Source organism: Leptosomus discolor, chromosome 6, assembly GCF_034619465.1.
Source record: "Leptosomus discolor isolate bLepDis1 chromosome 6, bLepDis1.hap2, whole genome shotgun sequence".
Lineage (NCBI taxonomy): Eukaryota > Metazoa > Chordata > Aves > Leptosomiformes > Leptosomidae > Leptosomus > Leptosomus discolor.
The window spans coordinates 54,246,596-54,273,067 of NC_141396.1; the positions used below are offsets into that span (position 1 = coordinate 54,246,596).

General features: G+C 35.3%; 1 protein-coding gene across 3 annotated transcripts in view; it reads right to left on the reverse strand.

Moving 5' to 3' along the window:
- Positions 1-26,472, reverse strand: part of PFKP (phosphofructokinase, platelet) — a 45,600-nt gene that overhangs the window by 2,525 nt on the left and 16,603 nt on the right. Inside the window, exons 4-20 of one of the 3 annotated variants that reach the window (XM_086466931.1) lie at positions 25,449-25,638; positions 22,722-22,887; positions 21,943-21,987; positions 21,734-21,842; positions 21,502-21,597; positions 19,935-20,027; positions 19,437-19,562; positions 18,751-18,815; positions 17,999-18,068; positions 15,157-15,303; positions 14,223-14,293; positions 13,694-13,781; positions 12,622-12,774; positions 6,639-6,791; positions 2,796-2,960; positions 1,679-1,740; positions 578-689 (exon numbers count right to left, since the gene is read on the reverse strand). In XM_086466931.1, the coding sequence (XP_086323057.1) occupies positions 578-689; positions 1,679-1,740; positions 2,796-2,960; positions 6,639-6,791; positions 12,622-12,774; positions 13,694-13,781; positions 14,223-14,293; positions 15,157-15,303; positions 17,999-18,068; positions 18,751-18,815; positions 19,437-19,562; positions 19,935-20,027; positions 21,502-21,597; positions 21,734-21,842; positions 21,943-21,987; positions 22,722-22,887; positions 25,449-25,638 (1,911 nt within the window). The remainder of the gene's footprint in view (positions 1-577; positions 690-1,678; positions 1,741-2,795; positions 2,961-6,638; positions 6,792-12,621; positions 12,775-13,693; positions 13,782-14,222; positions 14,294-15,156; positions 15,304-17,998; positions 18,069-18,750; positions 18,816-19,436; positions 19,563-19,934; positions 20,028-21,501; positions 21,598-21,733; positions 21,843-21,942; positions 21,988-22,721; positions 22,888-25,448; positions 25,639-26,472) is intronic. The other 2 variants (XM_086466932.1, XM_086466934.1) reach the window with 2 other exon arrangements.

Here is a 26,472-nt window from a genome sequence, read left to right on the forward strand (position 1 = left end):
AACCCTCTGTCTGTATTACGTAAAGTCTGACTTTTCTGTCCATTTTCAATGCAGCAGATGGGACTGAAATCTTATGTGAAGTAGTTCTAAATAGTTCAAAGCAGTTTGACTGATGCTGCTCTTGACCTTCAAAATAAACTTTGCTAGATTTTACGCAGAAAGTGCATTGAATAATCTAAAAATAGACGAGTAAGGGGAATGTACATACAACTTGAAATCTCCTCTCTTCCAGCGCTCAGAAGCCAAATACATTACAGATGGGCAGATAAATGTGTTCTAGGGATGTATTACAATAATAAGAAGGTAGTTGGATTGTCTATTAAAAACAGTATTGTTTATTCATATAGACAGGAGAGGAATAAAAATTAAAATCATTAAGAATCTAATGCGGTTTCTTCCTAGATTTTTAAGGGGGAATAGCAACAAAATGTAATTCTAACAAAAACTTCTGAGCTACCTACAAACAAAAATCCACTCTTCTTTAATCCTGAGTCAGGCTTGCTTGAAACGCTGGAATAGCATATGCTCTTTGTTCACATGAAGTTAAGCTTGTCTGTAATGTTATGGTCATTTTTACCTGCTGCATGTGGCCCAATACATTTTTTCGACAGTCAAACACTCCTTTTCCTTCCTCAGAATACAGCTGATAAATGAAGTCAGTTGTGTAGTTCTCATTGCAGTTCTCATTTCTGTAACAATTCAGGCCAGACACAGAGAATTTACTATTAACTAGTGGATGTCTTTACAGCTACCGAGTGACAAACGCTGTCCCATTTTCTTGACACCAATAATCATGGCTTGGATATTTTAATCTAATCATGTAAGTTCACTTCCATGTAACATGCTCATAATTTTGAAGTCTCCATTACTTTTACTACACTGATATCACTGGCAGGTCACTTGGAATCCATTGTTGAATACAGAAGTGAAAAATACCATTTTAGGTCTGACAAGTTCATTATGCAGAGGAGAAACTGCATTAAACAGAGTCATCGATACCCAATGTCATCATTTTGACCTTCATAAAAGCACAGATAATGAATAGTACCTTATGCTGTTCCTTACCAATATTGTCAATCTATGATGTTTTTTCACCCTAGTCATGTAACGAGTAGAACCTGAACAAATACAACGGTATCCTCACAACCTGCTGTGGTATTCATTTTTCAGCCCTTCACTATTTGGCACACTGAAAAACTAAATGTTCGAGAAAGACAGAAGCTACAGCCCGATTCAGGCTGCCTAAGAACATATAATGCTAATCAACATATTTTGCAAGGTATTTTATTCGGTGTTATCTCCTAAAATCTAAAAGTAGGCTTTTTCTAGTAAAGGCCATACCATACGTGTGCACATGTATGCTAGGTTTTCACACTATCTTTAGTAAAGAAAGAATCTACACTAAAAGACAAAGTCGATGAGAAAATAGGCTGAAAACAGCATAAATTATTAGATTATAAAGCAAATACATTTACATAGAAAGAAGGAAGGTTTGGATTTGAGCTTCCAGACAGCTCCCAGAATTGCCTTCTGAAGCAACAGCTTTACTAGAAATCTCATGCAAAAGGAATAATCAAGAAATACAGACTTGGAGAGTCTTTGCAAGCGGCCAAACAGCCTGCCTGGCTGGAAGTGCTCAGCATCACTGATGACATTTGTTAAAACTACATTTGCTTACCTCAGCACTAGACCACGCTGGATACTGGTTTTCATTTTTTCAGTTAAGTGTTCCACATTAGCCTAGAAACAACAAAAATATTTTTGATGAGCTATACAGCACTCTAAAACAACTGTAAGTGTCCTGAGAACTTCTGTAAGGTATTCCACATAAAACGTTATGTACAAATTCAAATAATCAACAGGTTTTTGGAGATCCAGGTATGGCTATTCATCTTGGGGTAAAGGTAACTTCTTCCTCTATATCACAAACAACTGATTTTAATAGCAATACAAAGTTGGTTTTTGTATGCTATACTGGTACAGCACCAAGTTGGATAACCTCAATATATATAAAAATACAGCAATTGCCACAAAAGATCATAGCTAGCCCTTACTCCCAGTCCTTGCGACAGTCCCGTTATGGATACATTGCTGTACTGCCGTGCTGGTACTCCCATATGTGACAGGAAGAGTACACACCACCAAGCAATGAGTGGGGAGGAATTATGCTTCATTTCACATCTGCCTTTAGCTTTGTATCTGTCCATGACCACAGCCAGCACCACCTCCCTCACAAGTGTAAAATCCTCATAGTAGACAAGTTCTGTCTCAGCTTACACCCTCACCTGTAATCCTTAAAGCCTGACATCTTTATTTTAGTAACGTCTCCAAACATGCTCTGCATAGTGGTGGCATCAAAGTCAGTATCTAATACACCTCGTGTACTGCTCAGTTCCTGACCTGAATAGCCCTTAACACAGTGAGCTGAGGCCACATCGTAACGGTTTTTCTTTTAAAACTACCCAGGTCTCTTCATTTACATGTAATTTGAATTTCAGTCAGAAGAATTAAAATGAAACAATTAATCTAATAGTGTTTAATAACTAATACAATACTTTTGTCTTTTAACTGAACCTGATGCCAAGAATAACTGGGCATATGTTCCTCTATGTAATAAGGCATAAGAACTGGCATTACATCAAAGCACCACTGACAAGCACAGCTTTTAGATACAGTCTAAACATTTTTTTGTCGTTGCACGAGCCATTTACTTCAAATATACACATTTGGCTATACATGTACAGGGATTTTAGGTTCTACTTAAAAACGAGGAAAACATTTCTAAAGCTCTTTACCTGGAGCTCTCGAATATCAAACTGTTCTTCAAAGATATAAGCAGCATCAGCTCCTGCCGCAAGGGCCCCCATATTAGCCAGATAACCACAATAACCACCCATGGTCTCAATGATGAACACACGACGCTTAGTACCGCTGGCTGACTGTTTGATGCGATCACACGTCTAATGAAAGGTAAGATATTGTAAGTTTAAACAAAAAAAAAGTCTGGTGTTATATGTCATGCAAATCTGCATTGCTTATGGTTAAGAGAATTTATAAAAAATACATCTTTAAAAATTCCAAAATGGCATAACCCATTTATCTACAATAATTACCAAATAAAGTACTACTTATAAATCATACATCAAACACAGTCAAAACGTTTTGCTACTACCAACTCTTACATATTTGCTTCCTGCAAATACTAAAACAAGAATTTTGGTTTGTGCACGGAATTAAAAGTTGTAATCATTTTCTAACAGAGCTACAAATAGATATAAAGCAGCTTTTTAATCAGTTCTGGTATGCATAAGCTTCTCTGCTTTAACTCTACTCATTACTGAAGAGTTTATTTCCTCTTAGCATTGATTTTAAAGTTCACTGCATTCCCAACCATGCTTACAGTTACAATTTCTTAAAATTAAGTCCTGAGCATGTACTGCTCCATTGTTTGCTTTCCAATAATGATATCCACGTAAGTATCATTCTTTTGAGCACCAAGCATTTTTTAATTTTTCTTTTTGTTAACAGATAGACAATTAATACAAAGACTGCAATCTCCACTTGCACCTTACCCTGACCAGCATAAGGAACATTCTTTACCAAGGGATCTGTTGCTTACATGCCACCAATTAATACCAATATTTATTAAAGCTGCGTAACAGACTTTGAAAATAACAAGAGAAAATCTCCAGTGTGGTAGGATCTAGGATACTTGGCAAAACACAGAAACTCAAGAAAATACATAAACCTAGGAACTAGGTTACTACGCATCTCCAGGTTTTAAGAATTCTCAGGAAGCTGTTTGACACAGTCACTTCCTGGAATGAATTGTTCTACCATTCACAGCTATTTTAAAGTCATCAGATAATGTGTCTTCCTTTCAAAAAGCAAGTAAAAAACAAAAATATTTCCTTCTTTGCCTTAAAAATAAACGGTCGGGTTATACCACACTTCGTGACATGAAGAATTTTGTGAAACTGATGTACTGCCCCTACATCAGTTCTGTCCAGTAAAAATAAGAAATAGAGGTAACTGGGAAGTCTGTCATCTTGAAACCTGAACTACACACTAACGGTAAAAAATCCCCACATCTTACTGATTTTCTGAATCAGTAACAGCAGACACTGTAATACTTGAGGTATTTGTTTCACAGACACTTAGAACCAGAACCTTCCTTCAGCTAACTGAAAATAGTACTTCAGGCTGAAATCAAGGCTGTGAGCAACACAGTCTTTGAAAATCACCTAAAAGACCACAGAACAAATAATGAATAGATAAGTGAGAAAACTTAAAATAATAAAAAACTAGAACTTCTAACATAGTAAGGTTTAATGCACTGAAGGACTAAACCCAGTGTATGTGGTTATTTAGATCCAGCTACCAAAAGACACATGTAATTTCACTTATAGATATTTATGTATTTGCATATGTGCATACATACATACACGTGCGCAGAATTCATATGAATTTATTCAGAATATGGACTGACCTTCTGTTAATCCTAAGCAGGAAGTGTCTCCACAACAAACTACACCACAAAAGCTTACGCTGAACTTCAATCAGTTTTTGAAAATGAAACGTTCTTTCACCTGTCAGATTTTACAACATCCTCAAGCACTGTACTTTCCCCTTCCAGATGCGGTTTCAAACAATTTTTGCAGAATACTGACTTGTGGCTTATGGCAAACAGTAACAAATTTCTTCAAATTCCCATTACTTTAATAGTGGCAGGTGCAACACTGAACCAATTTTAACTCATTTCAAAAGAGCTGCCTGGGACCGGATGGATTACCTTATGTTATTAAAAAAAATCTTGGCTTTAGACACTGAAGAAAAATATGTATGTGAAGATTTCCTTCATTTTGAGAGGCCTAAACACCAAGCTTTCTAAAAGTTTTCCAGCTGCTGGTATTGGAATGAATTTTTCTGCCTTTTGAGAAGCTCTAAACTGTAAGAGGGGATGTAAATCATTAGCTGCTTTTGCAATGACCTATATTAGATTTGTTGAGAAGGATTTCTATCCTTTACTGCACAAGAGACACAGCAGAAACTTTCTAATACTCTTGCTCTCTCAGAATGACTGTGACACAAATACCCAAATACAAAAATGGCACAGAGGGATTTTAAAGACTCATTAATTCATATACTACTCCATGGGCTGAAAAGGCCAAAGCTCCAACGCCTGTTGCATGTCTCAGAAGTTTTAAACATGAAAGCACGGTGGAGTACTTTTTGGAGTACTCTTCAGAATTCCATTGCTAGTTGAGCTTTCATAGGAACAGAGCCAGTTTCATGAAAAATCTGATATCCAAAATTTCAGCAAATCAACAGTGTTCTATTCTTAGCATAAACTAAAAATTATAACCACAATGAAATTCAACAGATACAACCACTTTTATTTTATTTTTTACTGAAAACATTACTGAAAGCTGTACAAATTGCAAATAAAATTATAATAAAAACAGTGAAATAAGAGGAAGCAGCAATATATGTGAGCAATTTTCTCCTCATTGTGTTTTTGTGTTTTCACTTTTACAGGTGCATCACTATTAGAAGTGGAATCACTCATAACTAGCAGACTTTGCCTGACATTTAGAGAAGTAGGGAAGAGGGAAGCAGCTCCTGGAGTGGTAAAACTACCAGTGTCATGCCTATGAACGCACTGCTACAATTTACTCACACTACATCTTAGGTCATCTTCACCTCAGAGATGCTGTACTGCATCTGCTGAAGACCAGGCCATAAAGTATTCTGACACAGCTCTGTCAATTATCTGCTGGAGCTTTTGCACTCTATATAAATAAGTAACAGAGCGAGAACACACACCTGCATTTCTTAAACCCCTGGATTTCTATTCTGACTTTCTTGGCCAACTACTTCATAATTAGTTATATGGATTGACAATGAGGGGTTTGACAAAATCCAGAGCTGTTCAGAGGTTTACTCACTTGTTTGCATTAAACCTCAACTCAGTTCCCTTTGCTGTGGCTCCAGCAGACTCCACAGGACAGTAAAGAACTTAAAAGAGTTCATACAGCAGTTGTACCCAAGGGAAAAGCTATGGCAGACAAACTAGAAAACTGATTGTTCTGACTGAAATAGAAGACTCGTTCATAGCAAGTTCTGGCCTCACACTGTTCAGTTAGCATCAGTGACAGACTTAACTGCTTATACTATGCATGTATTTATATGCACTTAATATATGTTAAGCCTAATGCAGTCTATGGGATTATTCAAGTGTTTAGTGTTAACCATGTACTTAAAATGCTCTACTGCACTAGCTCAGCCACTAGACCCTGCAATAAATGTGGCATTTATTTATAAAACATGTGCTTTCTTCTTTCACTTAAGATAAAAAACAAAATCAATGCAAGCAGAATATTTTATTTTCAGTAAAAGCAAATGCCCTAAGCACTAATGCAGCAGTCTTGGATAGCAAAAGAGTCCCCAGAAGTTAAACATCTAACATAATTAATTTTTATAAGGTTAATCTTTAATCAGTTTTGGAAAAACTTAACTATCAACCATAAAAAATACAGTAACTGAATTATTTTAGAGAACTAGACATTTCAAGGTCTTTAGGTATCCTCATCTTATACATTTTATTGTCTTAACTTTTAAAACATATGTAGTCTTACCTCCACAATAGCATTCAAGGCAGTGTCAGCACCAATGCTAAAGTCTGTGCCTGGCACATTGTTGCTAATAGTAGCAGGCAACACACAGATAGGTACGCAAAACTCCTCAAAGCGGGAACGTGCCTCGTGTAGCTGCAGACAACTTTCATAGGCCTGAAGCAGTGGTACAAGTATGAGTGATACATTCCTTGTCTTTGGATTGCTCTGCTAATGACTCCTTGCACGTGACGGTAAATTTGGCTGTCCATCGGCCCAAGTAAACACAATTGGTGAGATTATTGAGGGGGGGAAGATATATATATATATATATTTATCTCCTGTACATACCACAACAGTGCACTGGGGTTGCATTGGCACAATGCTCTTTGAAGAAACGCAGAAGATTAGTGCAAGTTAATACAGAGTGAACGTGAAGTGTGCACAGTATAGAGGTCTGAAGCAGCTGGGCAGAAAAAGACAGCATAAAGGTAGACTGGAAATCATTCCACAAGAAACCACTTAAAGAACAAAGTCTGATACATGTTAAGGAGTTTAGAAAGTTAACTAGTAGAACACCTACAACTTGAAGGAGATGCTTAAAGAAGCTGCTTCTTAAAAAACTATGTTATCCTATAAAGTCAAGACACACATCTATTTCCACCAAGAAAAAGGGAAAAAAGTTTTGCCTACACCTTCCAAGATTCTATCAATGATGTCACACATCTGCCTCTATGGACACAGACTGGACATAAGCCCAGAAAAATCTCGGAACATGTGCACATCGATGAGTTAATAAAGTTTGCATGTATAGTTCAAGGATTCTTTGAAAAGCAGCTGTAGGTCCTTGGGAAGATTCCAAACACTATGAAATAAATTATGTGAAAAGGATTAGGGTTCCTAATAGATGGCAAAGTAATGCTTAAAGGTTAAGATTTTGCAGCTGGTTTAAGTCAGTAAACATATTTTTTAGTTACATTATTCCAATTCTACCTAATCTAAACTAATTGGCATCTCTCATGATGTGTGGCAATTTTTGAAACTGTCTATGTAATGACCCTCCACAAGAGAGGCTTATTACATCGTACGCTACGTTTTTCTTAACTTTCTCCCAGAAAGGACTGATGTTCACAGAAGTCTCATCTTTTCAATTTCTCAAAGTTCAGAGAAGCAAACTCTTGCAGATCAAATGTAGATAGCTATCAAGCTATCTCCACAAATATCTATATAGTGACTGGTTTAAGCAATAACTCAGGAGAAAATGATGGGAAAAAATTCACCTGTAAGAGTTCTGCTCTAGGTTTTCGTCCTAGATGGAGCAGATCCTGCTCAGTTGGAGGACAGGACATATGGCGGTAGGTGCTTAAGTGCAAACTGACTTTCTAAAGTCTACCTCTACTCATGTATTTCGTAAATGCAACTATCAATTAAGCTCAGTGCTAGGATGCATTTCCAGTTTAAGTCTGAAACACTGTCTAGAAGATTGCACTTTCAGACCTGTAGCTCTGGGAGGCAGTATAGCCAGAGGAGCAACAAGTGTGGGTTTCCTGCCCTCCGCCCCCCCCCCCCCTTTTTTTTTTCTCTCAAGTGGACAACACTTCACTGAGAAAATTCCAGTAATTGCCTAGCCCAACTCCGCTCAGTCAGACTGCTTTGAATTTTTATTTCCACTGAAAAAAAGATGTACACTGAGTCACAGTGGTTTGGTAAAACCACATGGCTTCCTGGAGTTCTGCAAAACATCTGTTTCTCTAAAAAGTTTTATATTGAGACTTTTGGGAAAACAAGTTGAAGGGAGATTTAGAGCAATAACTAACACAATTGGTTAGTCTGCATTTATGACATGTTAAGATGCAGTTAAGATATGTTTTACTTGCATTAAATATTGCCATTTTATTTGATGCAAGTGATTTGAGCAAACATATCCAAAGACTGTACCTTCACCAAAAGCATGAGCATTACACAATTATATGCAACATCTTTGCATCACTGCGGTAAAATATGAAAATGCTTTCAATAAGGGGTCACTTAATAATGATAAAGGGTAAACAAGCGATTGGTCGTTTTAACAACTGTTTTACAACTACTTATTTTAAAATAAGTACTACAGTAAGATCATAGAGGGATATTGCGCTATGTCAATAAAGTTGTTTAATAATTTCATGCCCTTTTATTGTACTTGTATTGCCATAACCAGGGGTGCTCTATAAAAATACATGCAGTCAAGCAAAGACTGCTTGCTGACTTTACGTTGATCTAAATGCAAATGGCCATTGTAAGGGATGGATTTACTGCCCTAGCTCCACATCCAGCTGTTGCTAGGACTGAAGTGGATGGAAATTTAATTGCTTAGCTAGCTTGGCCAGGCTGATTTTCAGTTTCCTAGTTGAGATTAACGTGGAGCCACATACGCCAGTACTAGCACTGGGAGGGTACAGGAGTCTGTTTTTCAAGGGAAATGCATGGAGACTGCATTAAGGCAACCTGCCTGCAGCTTTGCTCCTCAGCGGCTATTTGCTCCTCTCTTTCTCACAAAACCAAATGATGAACCTGTACCCTCTTCCCTTTGATGAAAGGAAAAGACTCTCAAAGAAACATATCAGCAAGTTTTAGCCTCTTCCTTTTTCAGGTTCTATTTTTCTCCATCTCTAGCTGACACCATTTTCTTTTCGTTTCCCCATGTACTTTTACATCTCCTAAATCAAATGAGTATTCTTCCATACCTTGTTCTGCTTCATTCCTCTTTCCATCAGTTTCCTCAAGCCCATTAGGCAGAACTGTTTTCAAATTAATTTTTCATCTTTTCCACTCTCTTTCCATGTTCTGTAGCTGAAAGAGTCTAACTTTTTATTCATTCTCCTTAATCACAGAATAAGTTTCTGCCTTTTAGTTCCACCTGCAAAATGTATTGCTGCTTCTTTTTGATCAATTCTAAGTAATCCAACTTTCATTTTAAAAGAAGTTTCTATCACTCATGTTTACGTAGGCAAAAAACCTCACACTTCTTTGTTTTCACATTCCAGAGGTCTGCTATCTGAAATAACATTCTATTCATTTCACTGGATTAGCAACATGAAGTTGAGAATACAGGTATTTTTATTATAGTAGTTATTTTACTGATACTTCTTTTTCACAGACAACTCAAAGTTCATGTTCTTATCCTGCAACCCTAAACAAATTATTTTGCATATCTGGATATATGAGTCTTAAGTATACCCTTTTCAGGTGCAGAAACATCCAGCTATCCCCATGTGTTTTATATTGGAGGAGTTTTCACTGACAATTGTTCTCACTAACATGAAAACTAAAGTGAAAAATACAGAATATCATAAGTTTATCAGACAAAGCAAATTTTGCAATTCAACGGATCACAAGCCTATATTTTAAAACAAAAACGCAAAGATGGAACATTTCAAGAGGGCCACAGAATCTGTTACACAATCTAAATTCTAATTATTGAGAAACGTAACATCCACTATATTTGACTTAGGGAAAAGCACACTCTTGCCTAACCACTCATTCAGAAGTTATGTGTCTGTTAGTCTCCTTTTTCCTTTTTTGCTTTTAAATGCAGCGTCTTAACACATTTATCTGCAAATGTCTCAAGGTACCATTTACATGCCTTGACAAGTTTCAAACAACCTAACATTGAACAAGGGTCCTGTACTGCCAAACACTAACAAGGCCTCCTTCCCCAGCAGAAGTGTACTTACCTCACTAAAAGCTGTCAAGAAGATAGAAGGAAGAACAGTACCACAGACAAACTAAGTGCGATGACATTTTGGTGTTCGTAAGAAGTACTGATCTGAGAGCACTGAAAACTACGATGCATTTGTTGTTGAAAACTATGATGCATTAGGAACAAAAATGCTATAAACGAGATAGATATAACGGACATTCGTGCCCATCTGCTACTTTCGTTTACCACAGTCAATTGTATGACTTGCACGGAGCCTAGTCACACGTAATGGGGCATCATCGCTATTGAACCTGATCTGAACATACGACACAGGAATGAAAGGATACATTTTTCATTATCAGTTTTAGTGAATCATGTTCAAACAATCAGAGCAGAAAACTGAAAAGATACCAAGCAGAAATGTTTCCCCAAAACCAAAGTCTGCTCCTTCCCCAAAAAAGGATGAAATTTTATTTTCCATTGTATTGGATCTAAATCTTGCAAAGCCAGGACATTTCATAGTTATTTCAGAAAAAAAATCTAGGCAAAATAAAATACAAAAACAAGACAGAAGCTATTAGTAAAAATATAATTTTGAGAAGTTTTCAATTAGTGCACTGAAAATATGGAGATACTGACATTTTATTATCTAATGAAGGCAAATGATATCTAGAAACCTGAATATAAAGCAAAACACAGCAACAAGGAGAGAGAGGCCGACTGACTACGATATATCCCCTCTACATGAAATAACCTACAAAAAGAATTCAGTTAGGTAAACAAAGCTTATGAAGAGAAGAAAAGAAGAAAAGTAGGTGTTATGCACAATCATTTTACTCACCTTAATTTGTGATCAATCATTTTGGAGAGATATTTTTATTTACCAGAACTGGAAACAACATCAACATTTATAACCTAAGTTGTCTACAAAGAATACATTCAAGATAGATTTTTAGTTAGCTTACAATCTTGTTCAAGGCAATAGTTCAGGAAACTGAAATTTCCTAACTGAAGGGTTTATTTTGCTGAAGATAAAAATATTTAAGTTGGCACAGTAAAAAAAAAAACAAAAAAACAAAAAAAAAAACCCCAAAACCGAGGTGAACATTATGTTAGTGCTTTTGAAGTTGACAGCATTTGAGGAATCCTTCAAATTTCTGAAATAATATCATGATTAAAATGTTCAAATACATCTAAGTGATAGAAGAACTGACATTTAATTTTCAAAAGCAACCTATAATTCTTTTCCTGCATTACATGAGGACTATGCTTGTTATTTTTCACTTTTTAAAATATAGCTCAATATGTACCATCAGTGAAAAATTCTACATTCTAGGTCCAACACGGCTGGAGATAAAAATCAGAAAGTAGAACTTGTAATATAATATGGTAATTCATTGTAATTCACTAAGTTATGAAATAATTATGTTTCTTCTTTGTAAGTGCAAATGTAAATTCAATTTTGAAGACAAATGCTTTCTTAGGTCTTTGCTGTGTTTTAAACAAACTGTATTTGCAGTATGTTGTGTCTGCAGACTACGCTGACAAGAAAAAAAATAATTGAAGGAAGTGTAGTATTACTGCTACTGTTTCAGAGACGAAATTACGTCAGAATATACAGAAAAAACAGAATTCTCTTCTTAGGTGTGATGGATTAATGCTTCTTAAGTGATTTAGATGAACTGTAAATGTGCATGCCTGACAATTTCATTCAGATGGTGTTTGACTATGCTTCCTGTCCAACTCAGTTTAGTATTAATCAATCCATTTTTAATTTAGATCGTATTACTAGTTTTGATTTTTTAAAAAAAAAAAAAACACTTCTTAATATGCCTCAACTCTTTTTGTTAAATCTGTTATTAGCAGGATACATGTAATTCTTATTATCAGAGAAATATGGATCCTACATTCTCTATTAGAGGAATAAATATGGTACACAAATAAGAACAACATTCACTCAGTGTTTGCTACAGCTAGGTATACTGATACTCTACATATAACGGGGATTTTTTTTCCTCTACAGTGCATCAAGTGATCATCAAGTCTTAGCTACTTTCTTCCATATACAATAGATACATGGCAACTTACTTCATAATTTACAAATTTACAGGTCATTGTAGTTTCAGAGGAAACCTAATGGAAGCATTTGGGATCCTAAACCTTCTGGTTTTTAAATAGGTATCATGAATGTAGCTACATGAAGTAACTGTAATTTTCCAGATTACATTTCCAAAGTTCTGGTCTATAAAAATATCCAGTTCTAGCCAATTTAGTCAGTTTTAACCAGAACTGCTTTGTTAGTAAGCGCACACACCAGAATAGACTTACATCAGTTATAGTGTTCAGAGCAGTATCTGCACCAATGCTGAAATCTGAACCCGGTACATTGTTGGATACAGTTGCAGGAACCATAACCATGGGAACACAGAATTCGTCATATTTCTCTCGGGCAGCTGACAATTCCAGAAGTCCGAGGTATGCCTGTTGGGCACAGGCATCGAGTGAAAAATTAGGATGAATAAAGTAAGGGCAGAGTTGGAGTGACAAAATGGAAAGGGCCACAGGGGGAGCCATTTCTACCACAGCACATGTCAGCAAGTCAAAGCATTAAGGACCACTAAAATCTAACACACACACAAAAAAAGAGAAAGCATTAAAAACAGGTATACATTTGAAAACAAACAATAAATAGAACATTCATTTTCAAGGGAATATAAAATTTAGACATAACAAAGTGCCTTACACAACACAAATATACAGCAATCTAGTTCCCCAATCTTCAGGTACTGTTACTCATCACTCAAAATCTTAACACTCCTGAACTAGTGCTGTGCTTAACAGGTGCATATTCTTTTCTGAGAAGAGCTGGCAAAATACTTTCCTGAATCAATATTTCAAACATTTATTATTTTGGTAAAATGAAATTAACATGAAATACAGAAAAAAAAGAAAACACTTCTCCAGCTAAAGATTTTTAAATGATTTTGAAATGCACTATGTGAGAAAGAGTGGCTTAAATAAGGAACCACAGTGCAATTACTACTAAAGGTAAAAGACTTCTGGAAGTACGTTCTAAGTATTGATACAGTATAGGCTGGAACTTGCACTACTGAAGTCATCAATTACTTTTTTTAATACAAAAATACTATCATGCTATCTCACCTTATTTATCCTTTTAGCACATCCTGTTTTGCAGTCATTAGCCACGATCTTGAATATCAACTTTCTACAGAATCAGTGATCGATAATACTTCCAATCCTAACCACTATTTTTGTTGTATATCAAACATAGCTATAATCAAATGCACTTTACATGAAGATTGAGTAAAACTTAAAATGGTCTATTAATTTTGTTAGGAATTTTACTCTACTCAGACATAGTTAAGACATTTCAGTGTACCTCAAATCCACCAATAACCATAAGGGCGTTAATGTTGTTAGTGCGCATCTGGTCAGCAATCTTCTCCAAATATTTTGCAGGAAGAGTACTAAAAAGTATTAAACCAAAAGAAAAATAAAAACAATTTAAGACTCCACAGCAATAAGAACTAATCAGTAAGCTGAAAACAATAAACTGCACAGGCAATGCAGTATTTTTGTTTTACATATTTATCCATACAAATAATTCTTCCTGACAATCAGTAAGGAATCATGTCAACTGTAAAGAAACTACAAGTTTGCAATCCTTTTAAGTGTAAGGACCCCAGGAAAGTCTTAACTTAAGGTTCTGACTTCCATGTTCATTCTCGCTTCAGAGCTGGTACAGTACTACAAAGATACCCAAGATGGAACATAATGATTAAAAAAAATAATAAAAAAAAAAAATTGAGACTTGAACCATACTGTGGAAGGAAGCGAGCATGGAATCATACAATGGTTACATAAAAACCTAGAATTCATCGTATCAATTGGCAAAATATTGATGTTACCGTTTTGTACCAAGAATTGATCCTCCTTGACCAGTCCAGCCTCCAACATCTCCCCAGCTGATTTCTTTTATCTTTGAATAAAAGTTAAAAAGGAGATTCAGGTAAGTAATTATCCAATTACTTCTCTTGACATGCAGCAAACACCAGGTACTACTTAATGTAAAGCTGTTGGAACAAGTCGTTGGGCACAGACAGCACCAAAACCAAACTTGGCAAAGAAAGAAAACAGCATCAAGAGCTTAACTTCTCATGGAATTCTTACCAATCCTTTTCCATTCTGTCTATTTTTTTTTTTCTTCCTCCAGACCATGATGAAACCCTGCTTCCTTGTTTCATATCATGATCCTATTTTCACATCCTCTCTTACTGAATGTGAAACACAAAAATCCAAAACTAGATTTTTGAAGTTAGTTTTGGCTCCAGCTACGTGTAGAAATCTTAAGTCTTGGATCTAGTTTCTCCTCGGTACACCAATTGATGCTTAGCATTTAAACCAGGGGAACAGAAGAATCTAACTCACCTGGGGGGCTAGGAAAAAGCTTCCTCCCTCAACAAGTACCACTGCAAAGTTTCTTATAGCAAAGGAACACAGATGCAACAACTCCTCACACAAAAGCAGCGATTCTTCTGTTATTCTGTGGAAAACCTACCATATGCTAAACATCGACCAAAATTTGAAGGTAGGAATCACCTGAGCTCATTTTGTAGCTCTGCAACATGTGATTAGCAACACTTAAGAAAAGTGAATATACAGACTTGAATTGTTGAGAAATACAGTTACAATTTGGGTTTTATATATCTCTACGAAATAAAAGAACTTCCAGAATCTGTTCCTACAAGAATTATGACAGAACACACCTTCTAAGAACACAAACAAAGGTGGTGGGGGGGATGGGATACATACTACTATGTAATGCACACACGTAATACTGACCTTCCCTCTAGCAAAACCTTCAAATCCATCAATAACAGCAAACATTTTATGGCCTTCAGTTATGCCCACTCTCACTGCAGCCCTCACTGCAGCATTCATTCCAGCTGCAGGGGCACCAACATTTAAAACTGCCACATTAAAATTAGTCTGCAGGAGAAAAAAATAATATTTAATGAGACTTTAATTTCTACACCATGGTTAATTTGTCCATCATACACAGCTGCTAAATATTGGAATGCAGGAAAGGAAATTTCAAAGCCCCTAAAATCATCCAAAATTTAAAGTTCATTAGAAGATACATACATGTATGTACAAATTTTCCCATTTGCAGAGTATCACATAGAAACAAACAGTTTAAAAAAAAAAAGTTTGTTTTTAAATAAGACTTTATCACATTTTCATTTGGTTTGCAGGTTGTTATTCAGGTTTTTATATTCTAGCTCAGCTAGGTTCAGGAAATATAAAAAACCCTGCGTTATTCAACCAGTTTCATGTTACCCAAGGAATAATTTTTTGCAAAAACACCCAGAATAACCAAGAAAAGAGTAGGAACTGACGATTCTAGCATCACAGCGCTTAGGTGTATATCATCAGTACCATGCAAAGTGGAACAAACAACAACTTTTAAGTACCAGCCAGGTTTTTTAGAGCAACTGACAACACAGTAGTCACCAGAGGCACTCAGCATCTTTCACAACACCATATATTTTAAGACTGGCAGTTTTTAAAGCATATTCTAATGACTCTCAGTAATCGTGCTTATTATACAATGTCTTCCCAAGTTTCATGTGTATCCCAGGTAAGCAGCCAATCTACTCAAATGGAAAAGTCTGAGATCGCAAATATACGTTTGTAATTTAAACCACAGGCAACATAGGAGTGAAGGTTCTATTTAAATCACAACATGAAATAGTAAGTATTTTTGTATATAATGTGTATTCCATATCTATGATTTAGTCCCCATTTATACTGCTTTGTTATCAATCGTACTCTAGATAAAACAACTACATCTACCCTGTCTTTGATTAAGAAAGTCAGCTAATATAAATCAGTACAGTTTCACTGACATCAGTAAGGGCTGATTTGCAACAGATAAAAATATAATCCATTACAGGCTCTACAATTTATCAATTTTGTTTTATTTTTACAGCTTTGAAATGAAACCTGAGAGCAAAATATAAGTAAATAATTAAAACTTTACAGGCCTGATCTTTGGGAAAGTTTAACCACTCTGCACGAATTTAGCAAAACAAATTTAAATGACAGAAACTATGCAAGCAAAATACAAGAAAATTTGACAGCTTGACCTGATACACTAAAATTCATCACGCTTTAGGTCAGCTGGATGACCTTAAGTTGTTTATAACTATTGACATGACAGAATTGTTACAATTTGATACTGCAAAAGAGCTAGAAGTTATTAGCTTTATCCTGGAAAATGGGTACACAAAATAAAAAAAAAACGCACCAGTTGTTAGGTAAGGATCATGGAATCTCTTCCAATTTAAAAAAAAAAAAAGTAGACAAAAGAGAGACCCAAACCAGAACATATGAGGTTTCTTTTTTAGCTCTGGCAAAATCAAAGGATTGTAGAAAAATGTAAAGGAAACACCAGCAGAACAACATCCACGTGCAGTAACACTGCTGAAGCAGAGCATTCAGCAGGGTCTAGAGATCTGATCAGCTTAGCCTTCTCCTCAATTCCTGTGACATGCATATTTCACCTACTTTCTAATTCCCATCCATATTTAGGCAAAAGTAAAAGTATAATTTAAACTACAGTTATTTGATTCTAGTCTCCTTGAAAGCTTCTACTATGACTTTTCATTTGTAACCGTTTCCTTTATTGCGTGAAGTCTTCCATGACATATTACACAGTAATTTTTCCCAACTAAAATGGCTAGTTGTGATTGTTACTTGCTATCTGCAGAATTTCTGAACAGATGTCAACTATTCAAATGAACTTTTCCTATTTTCAATGCAATTTTTCTCCTTAGCAATATTGAGAAGATACTATTAATCATTACTCAAATATTAAATTGGAATAAAAAAAAAATCTTCAAAAACGTACCAGTAACATAATCATGAAAATAAGGTAACAAATTGTCACGAATCATAACTAAAAAAAAAGGAACTAGTGAGGTGATACAGTCATCAACCACGGTCAAAACCAGAATTATTCAGTAAAGCATTAATGAAAGCAAGAAAACCCTGTCCGAAATTTGTTTGCACACAACATTTTGTGCCTGCTTACTAATCAATCCAAATTTCCTCTTATACAAAACTTACAAACTTCAAAGAAAAGAAGAACTAAATGTCCACTGCTGTATTATACACAGTGACTTACTAGATCAGGTAAACGTGATGCGTCTGTTTTCACTATTCCATGAATTCCTGGACTTAACCCTGTTCTTCAGCAGTTTTACCCTTTCAAAATGAAGGGCTAGAATTCTTTTGTATTTAATCTTCCTTCTTCATCCCGAGATTTTTAGACTCTTAATCATGATTACATCACCTTTCCTTCTCTCCATTTTAAGGAACAGAGGGCATAACAGAAACTATTAGGACCAGACACTATAGCACTTGGGCTCAGGCATATATCCGAGACAGAAAGAAACCGTCTAGCAGGAAAATTTCCAGTTAGAATGGTATTTCACTTTAAGAAGATGTTAGTTATTATTAGAATAAAGTGTTTCTGACATTATAATACTTAACTAATTTTATAAAATATCCTATGGCATAGGTTTGAAGAGAGTATTATGGTGGGATGACGGGGAGTGAAGAAGAAAAACAGTATTTGTTAAAAGCAGACATGCATTGCACACTCAGAAAAACCCCTTACCTTTGGAAGCTCGGCATCTGGTTTTTTGTGTGACAGTAATTTGTAGGTGTTAAGATTGTTTTCAAAGCTCCTACATAAGTAAGTAAATAAGGTAAGAAAAACAAGATAAATAGTAAATTTTTTAAACTCATAGTTCAAAGAAACACTTGAATTATTCAGAAACTTGTAAAAACGTGTATATAATATTAGCACCAAAGGTATTACAAATGCAAAACATGATAAAAACTGGATATGAGAGAACACTGGAAAATACTCAATCCTGTAAGGTAACAGTGAGAAAATGTGATGTAACTATATAGCTGGCAAGCTAGTTTCATAGATTGGGGAAAAGGCTCTGTTGACACGTAAGAGTGCAGAATGTCTCCCTCCAGCATTACTGCTGGAAAACTACTAGCTACTTACAAACAAGCTCAGGGGATTGGCCTCAAAATCTTGAATAAACACATGGCTGTTACCAGTCAGCTCATATAACACAGCAGCTCTTTGCTTTGTGACTAGTTAGCCTAGTATCAGTCACTAGTCTTGACACAGCACTGAACTACAGTTTTCTTTGTTTTGCATGTTTATTATGCAGATAAGAATTTCAATCATTCTAATTAAGCATCTCTTCTTCCATCTCCTCTGTTAATTCTCAAATACATAAAAACATATGGATATTAAATTATTTAAAATAAAATGTCAAGTGACAGCAGAAGAGCAAAGCAATCCAGCTTTCCTAGAGTAAATAAATTGATACAAGTTATCAGCCATACCTTCCACGAAGCCTCACAGCCTCAACAAATCTTCCCTCATCCATAGCTTTCTGGACTTCTTGAGTCTGGAAAAAAACAAGTTCACTGCTCAATAGGTTTAAAAAAAAACACAGGAAGTTGATTATTTAATATATTCCAGTAAATAGATCATTCTGAAATAGCTTTCTAAGTGAAAAAAGAAATATTGACATTTCATTAATTTATGAGCTACTTTTTAATCACAGCATAAAGTACAGTGGACAGGAGAAGAACAAAGTAGAAACAGACACATAGAGCCTTCCTGGGACAAAAAAAAAAAAAAAAAAAATCAAAAAAAAAATCAATTTATCTGTCTTGAATTTTCTTTTTTTCAGTTTAAGTTGAAGAGTTTTATTGCAGAAACCTGACTATTGTGTATGATGTGTAAATGGATGCAAGCGTCCGGAGAATTTGTTGTAGCACTAAAGACAGAAGATCTAAGATTAAATTTTAAAAGAAATTTAAAAAAAATACATACTCATTGTTTGTTGGTAGCTCACAAATAAGTAATAACATGTAGAGAACACACATAAAGTTCATTATCCACCAATGCAGAAAATGCTGCACATACTCCCATCAGTGTTTTAATGACAACGGACAATTATTGTACACAGTGGTCTCTTGTAGTTAATGAATAACTATAAGTTGGCTTTTTGCCAGAAACTCACCATCTGCACACACTCCATCAAAGGCAGACGGACAGCCTGGTTTCCAGAGAGGGACACGACACAGGCAGGGGTAGCTGGAGTAGCTTCTAAAAGGGCAAGCACAGCTTCCACACCCATACGACTTGCCTGAAAATAGATAATGTTTGAGTGTTCAAGCAAGCACTTAAAAGCACAAGGCTTCCAATCACAGAAATGGTCACAATTTCTCTGTAAATCAAGCTGAAGCCAATTATTCCTTGGTAGGTGAAAATGTCACAAGCTGTTTAATGCCCTTAAGTATGGATGATGTTCTTGCAGCTTTGCTTTTTAATCCTAACATAGATTCCTTTACACAAAGTGCTTCACTACTCTGAATTTGAGCTATTCAGACAGTTAATGCGAGATAATAATTGGATTTGTCAAGTTAATCAGATAAAGAACCACCCCACCCCCAAGTAAAATAATCAAAAAGTAGTTGTACTGTATGGTGCCATGAGTAATTATTTTAGATTCACTCACTAAAATTCTGTCAAAAGCCGAAGGGGTTCCACCTCTTTGCACATGACCCAAGATAGTTACTCGGGTGTCAAAACCAAGCCGCTGAACCACAAGCTGCAAAGAATTTCAAAATATAGTGGGTTTATTATCATCATTATTTTATATACAGGTGTCAGCATTACTTTGTTTTACGTGCTATCGGAATAATAAAATTCTACATATGCTATACACTGGTTTGTCAACAGTAATGAAAATACTATAGAAGTTGGGCCAGTCCTTAGTTTATTCCTAACCTAGAACTAAACTACAGGTTCCTAATCTAAGGGAACATTTTATTTAATAACGGCAAAACAGTGGCTTAGATTGCAATGCTTTAACCACATTACAAGGGCTTCATTATGCACAGCCCTCAGCCTTATAAAAACAGGTCTAAATATTATAATTAGAATATTTGAATGAAGTTCAATTACAGTGTTTTGTTCACTCCATGTTTCATCCATGTGCAGGATTACACATCCCAAAAGATTCCGAGTAAAACTTTAGTGCAGATGACTTTTAACCTTAATTGACAAGGCTTTTAATACATGCAGTAAAAAGTCTAAGAATAAAATTATTTCATTCAGTCACTTTCTTTCCATTTCCTCTGTTACATATTAAATTTAAAGTCACAGAAAGACACGTTTTATTAATGATTAATAATTTATTAATGTTTATTAATCCTCAATGAGCATCTAAGGTTAGGAATAAGTAATGAATACCATAAAGCAGAAAAAAAATTTACAAGTTATTTACAAAATCTTCTATCCCTGGTACTTACATAAATTTTTGAATGTTTTAACTGGCTGAAATCTGTAGCAAGTAACTAATGTTTGTTCCATATATGCGTAACAGCGACCTGCTGTATGTACAGTTAATACCACTTGGTGCTATATTTTACTTTGTAAAACTGTAATTCCGAATTAAGAGTCAAAGATTACTCTCAAACTGACAGTCATGGAAAATAAAACTCCTAGTCACAGGACAGATAAACACCAGGTAAAGTCAAAGTGTCATAGCTCCCTCCTGCCAATGATTATTTTTCAACTTCTTTTCTTAAGGGATCCTGTTCCAAGAAAAGGAGAATAATTTCAGCTCAAAAGTTTTTCTTAATCTTGGACACCAGTGAAATTTTTGGATTCATTCATAAAAGCAACTGTTCAGAAAAAAGTTACAAGAGTTTGACCAAAGTAGACAGTATGATTTCACTGTGAGACAGACCATTATTAAAATTTTACATGAAATACAAAGTAAAATACGATTATAATTACTGATTTGATCTGATTTCAGACTTTCTATCAATTAAGGCACCCATGAAGTACAGTTTCGGACTGTTGTCTTATACTACAAGCAGAAAACAGCCACTGAAATAATTCCCCCTTAGGTGGACTATGGATTCAGATAGTAAAGCACAATTATAAAATAAAACCAGCAGACTGTGTGATAAGCTACTCTACAGGAACAGATTTACTTTACAGAAATGTTATTGTTAGTAAGACACTCCATCTTAAGAAGAAAGCAGAAAGTGTATCACAGGGATGTTGACACTTACATCCTTAACCTTCTCTGACGTTATAGGTTTGTTGTGGCAATCAATAGCTCCTTCAGCTACAATAATAATATTCAGCCTTTTCTTTCGTGCACGATTCTATAACAAAAATAAAAGCACATCCATATAACTAAAAAAAAAAAAAAAAAAAAAAAAAAAGACATTTACAGCACAATTTTATAATTAATCACTATCCATTAAGCGTCAGAGAATGCCAAACATAGTAATAGATTACCTCTGAAAGCTTAACACACATTGAATCTTCCCATCCTTCTTCTGGTGGGTATTCGGGAATAAATACCCAATCTGCGCCACAGGCTAAGGCACTAACAAGAGCTAGATACCTAAAAGACATAATAAAATATTAGACATTTCTGGTTCAGATTTCTTGACCTTTCATAATTACGTATGTATGGGATACAAACTGGTGAAGACAATACATACCCACAGTGTCTCCCCATAACCTCCAGAACAAATGTCCTCTGATGGCTGTAAAAATAAGGAAACAAAAGAACTGTAATACTGCAACTAGAAAATCCAGTCCAAATTCTTGAACTCAGAACCTGGTATCAGGAAATAACCTGCGTTTACCATGATTACCAAACACAGAATTCATTAGCAAAAGAGAAGGCTGTATTAAACAATGTATTTGAAGTTACGCATCTCCCAGCGCACAGTTCATTTTCACTTTCTTCTAAATTATGCAAGGGCAATTCGGAGAGAAGAGGTGAACATTTACTAGAAATGCAAACGATGCAGACACATAGTTAACTGTAATGATACAGGTGTATTAAAAAAAAAAAAATTGCTTACATTTTACCTAGGGAACGCTTATATACAAACAGATGCTACTTTGTACTATTCACTGCGTGTCTGGATCTTCTCTAGAAGAGTACATGTGGGAAAGACTAAAAACATACCAAAAAACCAAAAACCTGCCCCTAAAGCTGATGCAGTCTCTACTTGAATTGCTGCCAATACTTGAAGTGCTGCCACAACAGCAATGATGGAAAAGCAGTTACTAAAAAGAAACTGAGACACTTGAAAGATACAGCCAAAAAGAGCTTTTATTCCCACTCTAGATGTAATACAAATACCAGTTACGAGACTTCTATTTAAAATTAACTTATATCCTCCAGTATTGTATGGCAATAGGAAACTTCAGATTTGAAGCATAAACAACTGTATATTTCTAACATTTTTCTGTAACATACAGAATTTACCTTTGAGCAGTGGTCATGATGGCATCCACAACTTCAATGATTCTGTGCAAGGCTGAGTCAGTACCTATGGTCATGTCAGTGCCACAGAAGTCGTTGTCTATGGATCCAACCATTCCCACAATGTTAAGGTAAGCATACTTCTTAACAGCCTCTTCATCAATCTTTCCTGTAAAGAAGTATCCAGAGAAAGAGCTATAAGATTTTTAACAAACAAACAAACAAAAAAACCCACAACAAAAAAAAAACACAAAAAAAACACCAAAACATTTTAGTCGTATTGTTTGAGTGCTCTACATTTGTAAATGAAACCTATCCAAACATTAAATTATGTTTAGATCTTTTAAGAACAAGGTTAGTCTAAACTACAAACAAAAGCCAATCAAACAACCAAAGAATCCTGCACAGAACTCCTTACAGTCAGGAAGGAAACAAGAGCTTTTCAGTCCATGTCAAAGTGTCAACAGATTATCAAGTTTTTTAATCAACCTTAAAATTGATGGTTTGGACTTAAACAATAGCATTCAAATTGTAGTCTCAGTGTATGACATGCAGTGAAGAAGTAAAAGGTTGCAAACTGGATGCAATTATGGGCATATACAAACAATCAAAAACCAACATTAAAGTTTTGAAGACTTCTCTTATGCAACACTGAAAGGCTCTGATTTCATGATTAATAAGCAAATAGAACAGAAATGCTTCTATTTAAGTCTTAAGTCTGTGTCTCCCAAGACATCAGTGAAAATGCTGAATCATCCAAGAGTTCTAAAGGATCTCAAGGATGAAATACCTTAGCTGCTTAAGTGCTTAAAACTACCTTAGTATCTGTGGATGGGATGGTAGTAAATATAATGCCGAACTTTTAATATCGGATGCAAGAACTATGTATCAGTGTGTTCAATGTCTATACCAGAGAAAATAGTAGAAACCATAATGAAAAATATACTAATGTCCATAAATACAGCATTCTGAAGAGGAATCAAAATGTTTTCTATGAATTTATACCATGCATTACAAACCTTTTCTACAGTTCCAAAGGTGACTTACTAATCACATGAATAAGGGATATCTGGTTGACATATTCTACTTAGATTTCCAAAAAGCCATTGACAAGATCTGTCGCCAAAGGATTTTGAGGAAACTAAGTAGCCATGGCATAAGAGAGAAGGATTCTGCATAGAATAAATACTGTGAAACCAAGGGTAAAAAATATGAAACAGAGGGCAGTAGTAAATGCAAGTTCTTGTATCTGAGGAAGGCAACCAATGGAGTTCTACAGGGATCTGCGCTGTTCAACATTCTCAGCAATAACCTAGAAAAGGGAATGAGCAGTAAGGTGCCAAAGTTTACTGATCAAACTGAATTATCTGCATCCTAAAGGTGTGGAGTGTCTGAGAAGAAATGAAGACAACTAGCAAGACACAGTGAGCAGTAAAGTATCAGATGGAATTCACTGTAGATAAATGTAAATGAATACATACGAAAAATGCAGCCTAATGTCATAAACAAAATAATGCTATTTTCAGCATAATAATATAACAATGCTGGTTTCATTAATAAATCAGCTTCAATGCTCAACAGCAGTCAAAAAAAAATATTAGAAAATATTAGGAAAAGAATAGAGAACAAAACAAAGATCATTATACTACTGTGTAGATCCATCATCTTGCCCTCATCTTGAATACTGGGTGCAGTTGTGGTCCTCCCCACCTCAAAAAGGACATGGTAGAACTGGAAAAGGTTCAGAGAAGGTCAACAAAGATGATCAAAAGTATAGAACTTACACATAAGGAACAACTAAGCAAACTTCCATCTAGAAAAAGAGATGATGAAGGGAAAATAAGACAGATGTAAAATCTCAAGTGGCATGCAGAGAGGAAGCAGGACTGATCATTCACTGTTTGTTCCAATACAAAAATTATAGGACGTCAAACGATACTAAGAAGCCAGCAGGATCAAAATAAACAGAGGAAGATTCTTCACAATCTTCATAATTCAGTGAAGCTGTAGAACTCTGCTACACAATGGTTTCAGCAAAAATCTGTATGCTTTCAAGAAGATTGTATACATTCATGGAAGAGAAATACATTAAGGACTGCTAACAGCATCTGGTTCAGGAAGTCCTGAAGACAGAAACGGATAGAACCTATCAGAGTATTTATATATTATGAATAACATATAGCATCAATACAGTATTATTGAGGGTTGTTCTGTTCTTTTACTCTTCCCTATACATTCTCTTGGATGCTACCAAAGATAACTACCTGGCTGGATGCACTTTTAGCAACAGTCACTTAATGTTCTGATCTTAAAACAAATAGTGACATACAGGCAGGAAAGCATCATAATTTATTAACAACCAAGTGCGTAGCTTGTTGCAGGAAAGGAATTACCATCTCAGTTTGGATATGAGGGCAAAGGGCTTTTCAAGCAGAAGGTTCAAAGTTCAGACCCTGAAAACGATTCATAATGGGGGAAAAAAAGCCACATAGATTGTTGCCCAATAACTGTTTGGCCTTTTTGAACCTTTATGGTATATCAGAGAGGATGTACAGAAATTAAAAACTATTAGTTTATGAAGAACCACGTAATTTCCTAGAAGGTATGCATTTGATTTTTGAACTGAAGAACTGAAATATCCTCTAGACATAGGTTGTGTATATATAGTTAAGGTATATAACTTCCCTGGAGATTGGACTAGAAGTCTAGAGAGTCTAAACACAAACTTACCTTTCTGTGCCAGTTCTTCTAGAAGTCCACTCCACTCTTCACGGAACAGATTGGCACCAGTTAAACTACCATCTCCACCAATCACACACAGATTAGTGATTCCTCTCTGAACCAAGTTGTAGGCTGCCTGCAGGCGGCCCTCTCGGGTACGAAAGGATTTGCAGCGTGCACTACCAATAACTGTACCTCCCTAGAAAAAGGAAATGTAACCATTTTCATTCATAATCTAGTATTTTACTGTACTTTTTTAAGATGGATTAACGAGGAATTGTTACTTTGCAGCATAACCTCCATCTATAATTTTACAGTCAGTACAAAGTAATGAAAAACAAAGTGGGCAATTATGTTCTCAAAAGCAGATATACACACCAAGGAAAAGGTAAAAAACACTCAAAAATGACTGATAGAGCTACTCTTGAAGGAAAATGTTAAATGATTTGGGATTAATTTCAGTAGCATTCCAGTAAATTATCTAATTGTTACTTATTTGTGATTACAATAGTAAAAGGGTTATGATACCAAGTAGTTGAGAATTTAGATGAATTTGCTTCAGTGTAACACTTTTTCCCCTAGTATCAAGAAATATATAAACAATAACAGAGAAGATGTTTCCCTAAAGCTCAAAATTAGCTTTTACTGTTATTCCACAGAATTATGGATAGAACTGCATTCACATTTAGTGCATTACAGATCAGACTAATGCAAAATTTTCTGTTTTATTAATTATCTGCTCTATTTATTTATTAGTATCATTTAAAGAACTTCCTCCATAAATGGAAGTCATTATTTTAAAAAAAGACTGAGGCGCCCTGTCACTGAAAATTGTTTTCAGCAAGATGCCCAGCAAGTTATTTACACATCTTACGCATTTCTGTTGTTCAGTCACTCAAGAAAAGCCTAATTTTTGCCTTATTTATTATCACAGTAAAAAATAAAATTAAGACAGCAAACCCATTTTTTTCCCTGCAAACCAACTTGAAGATGATTACCTCACTTTTGCACAAACATTTTCTTCACTTCAACT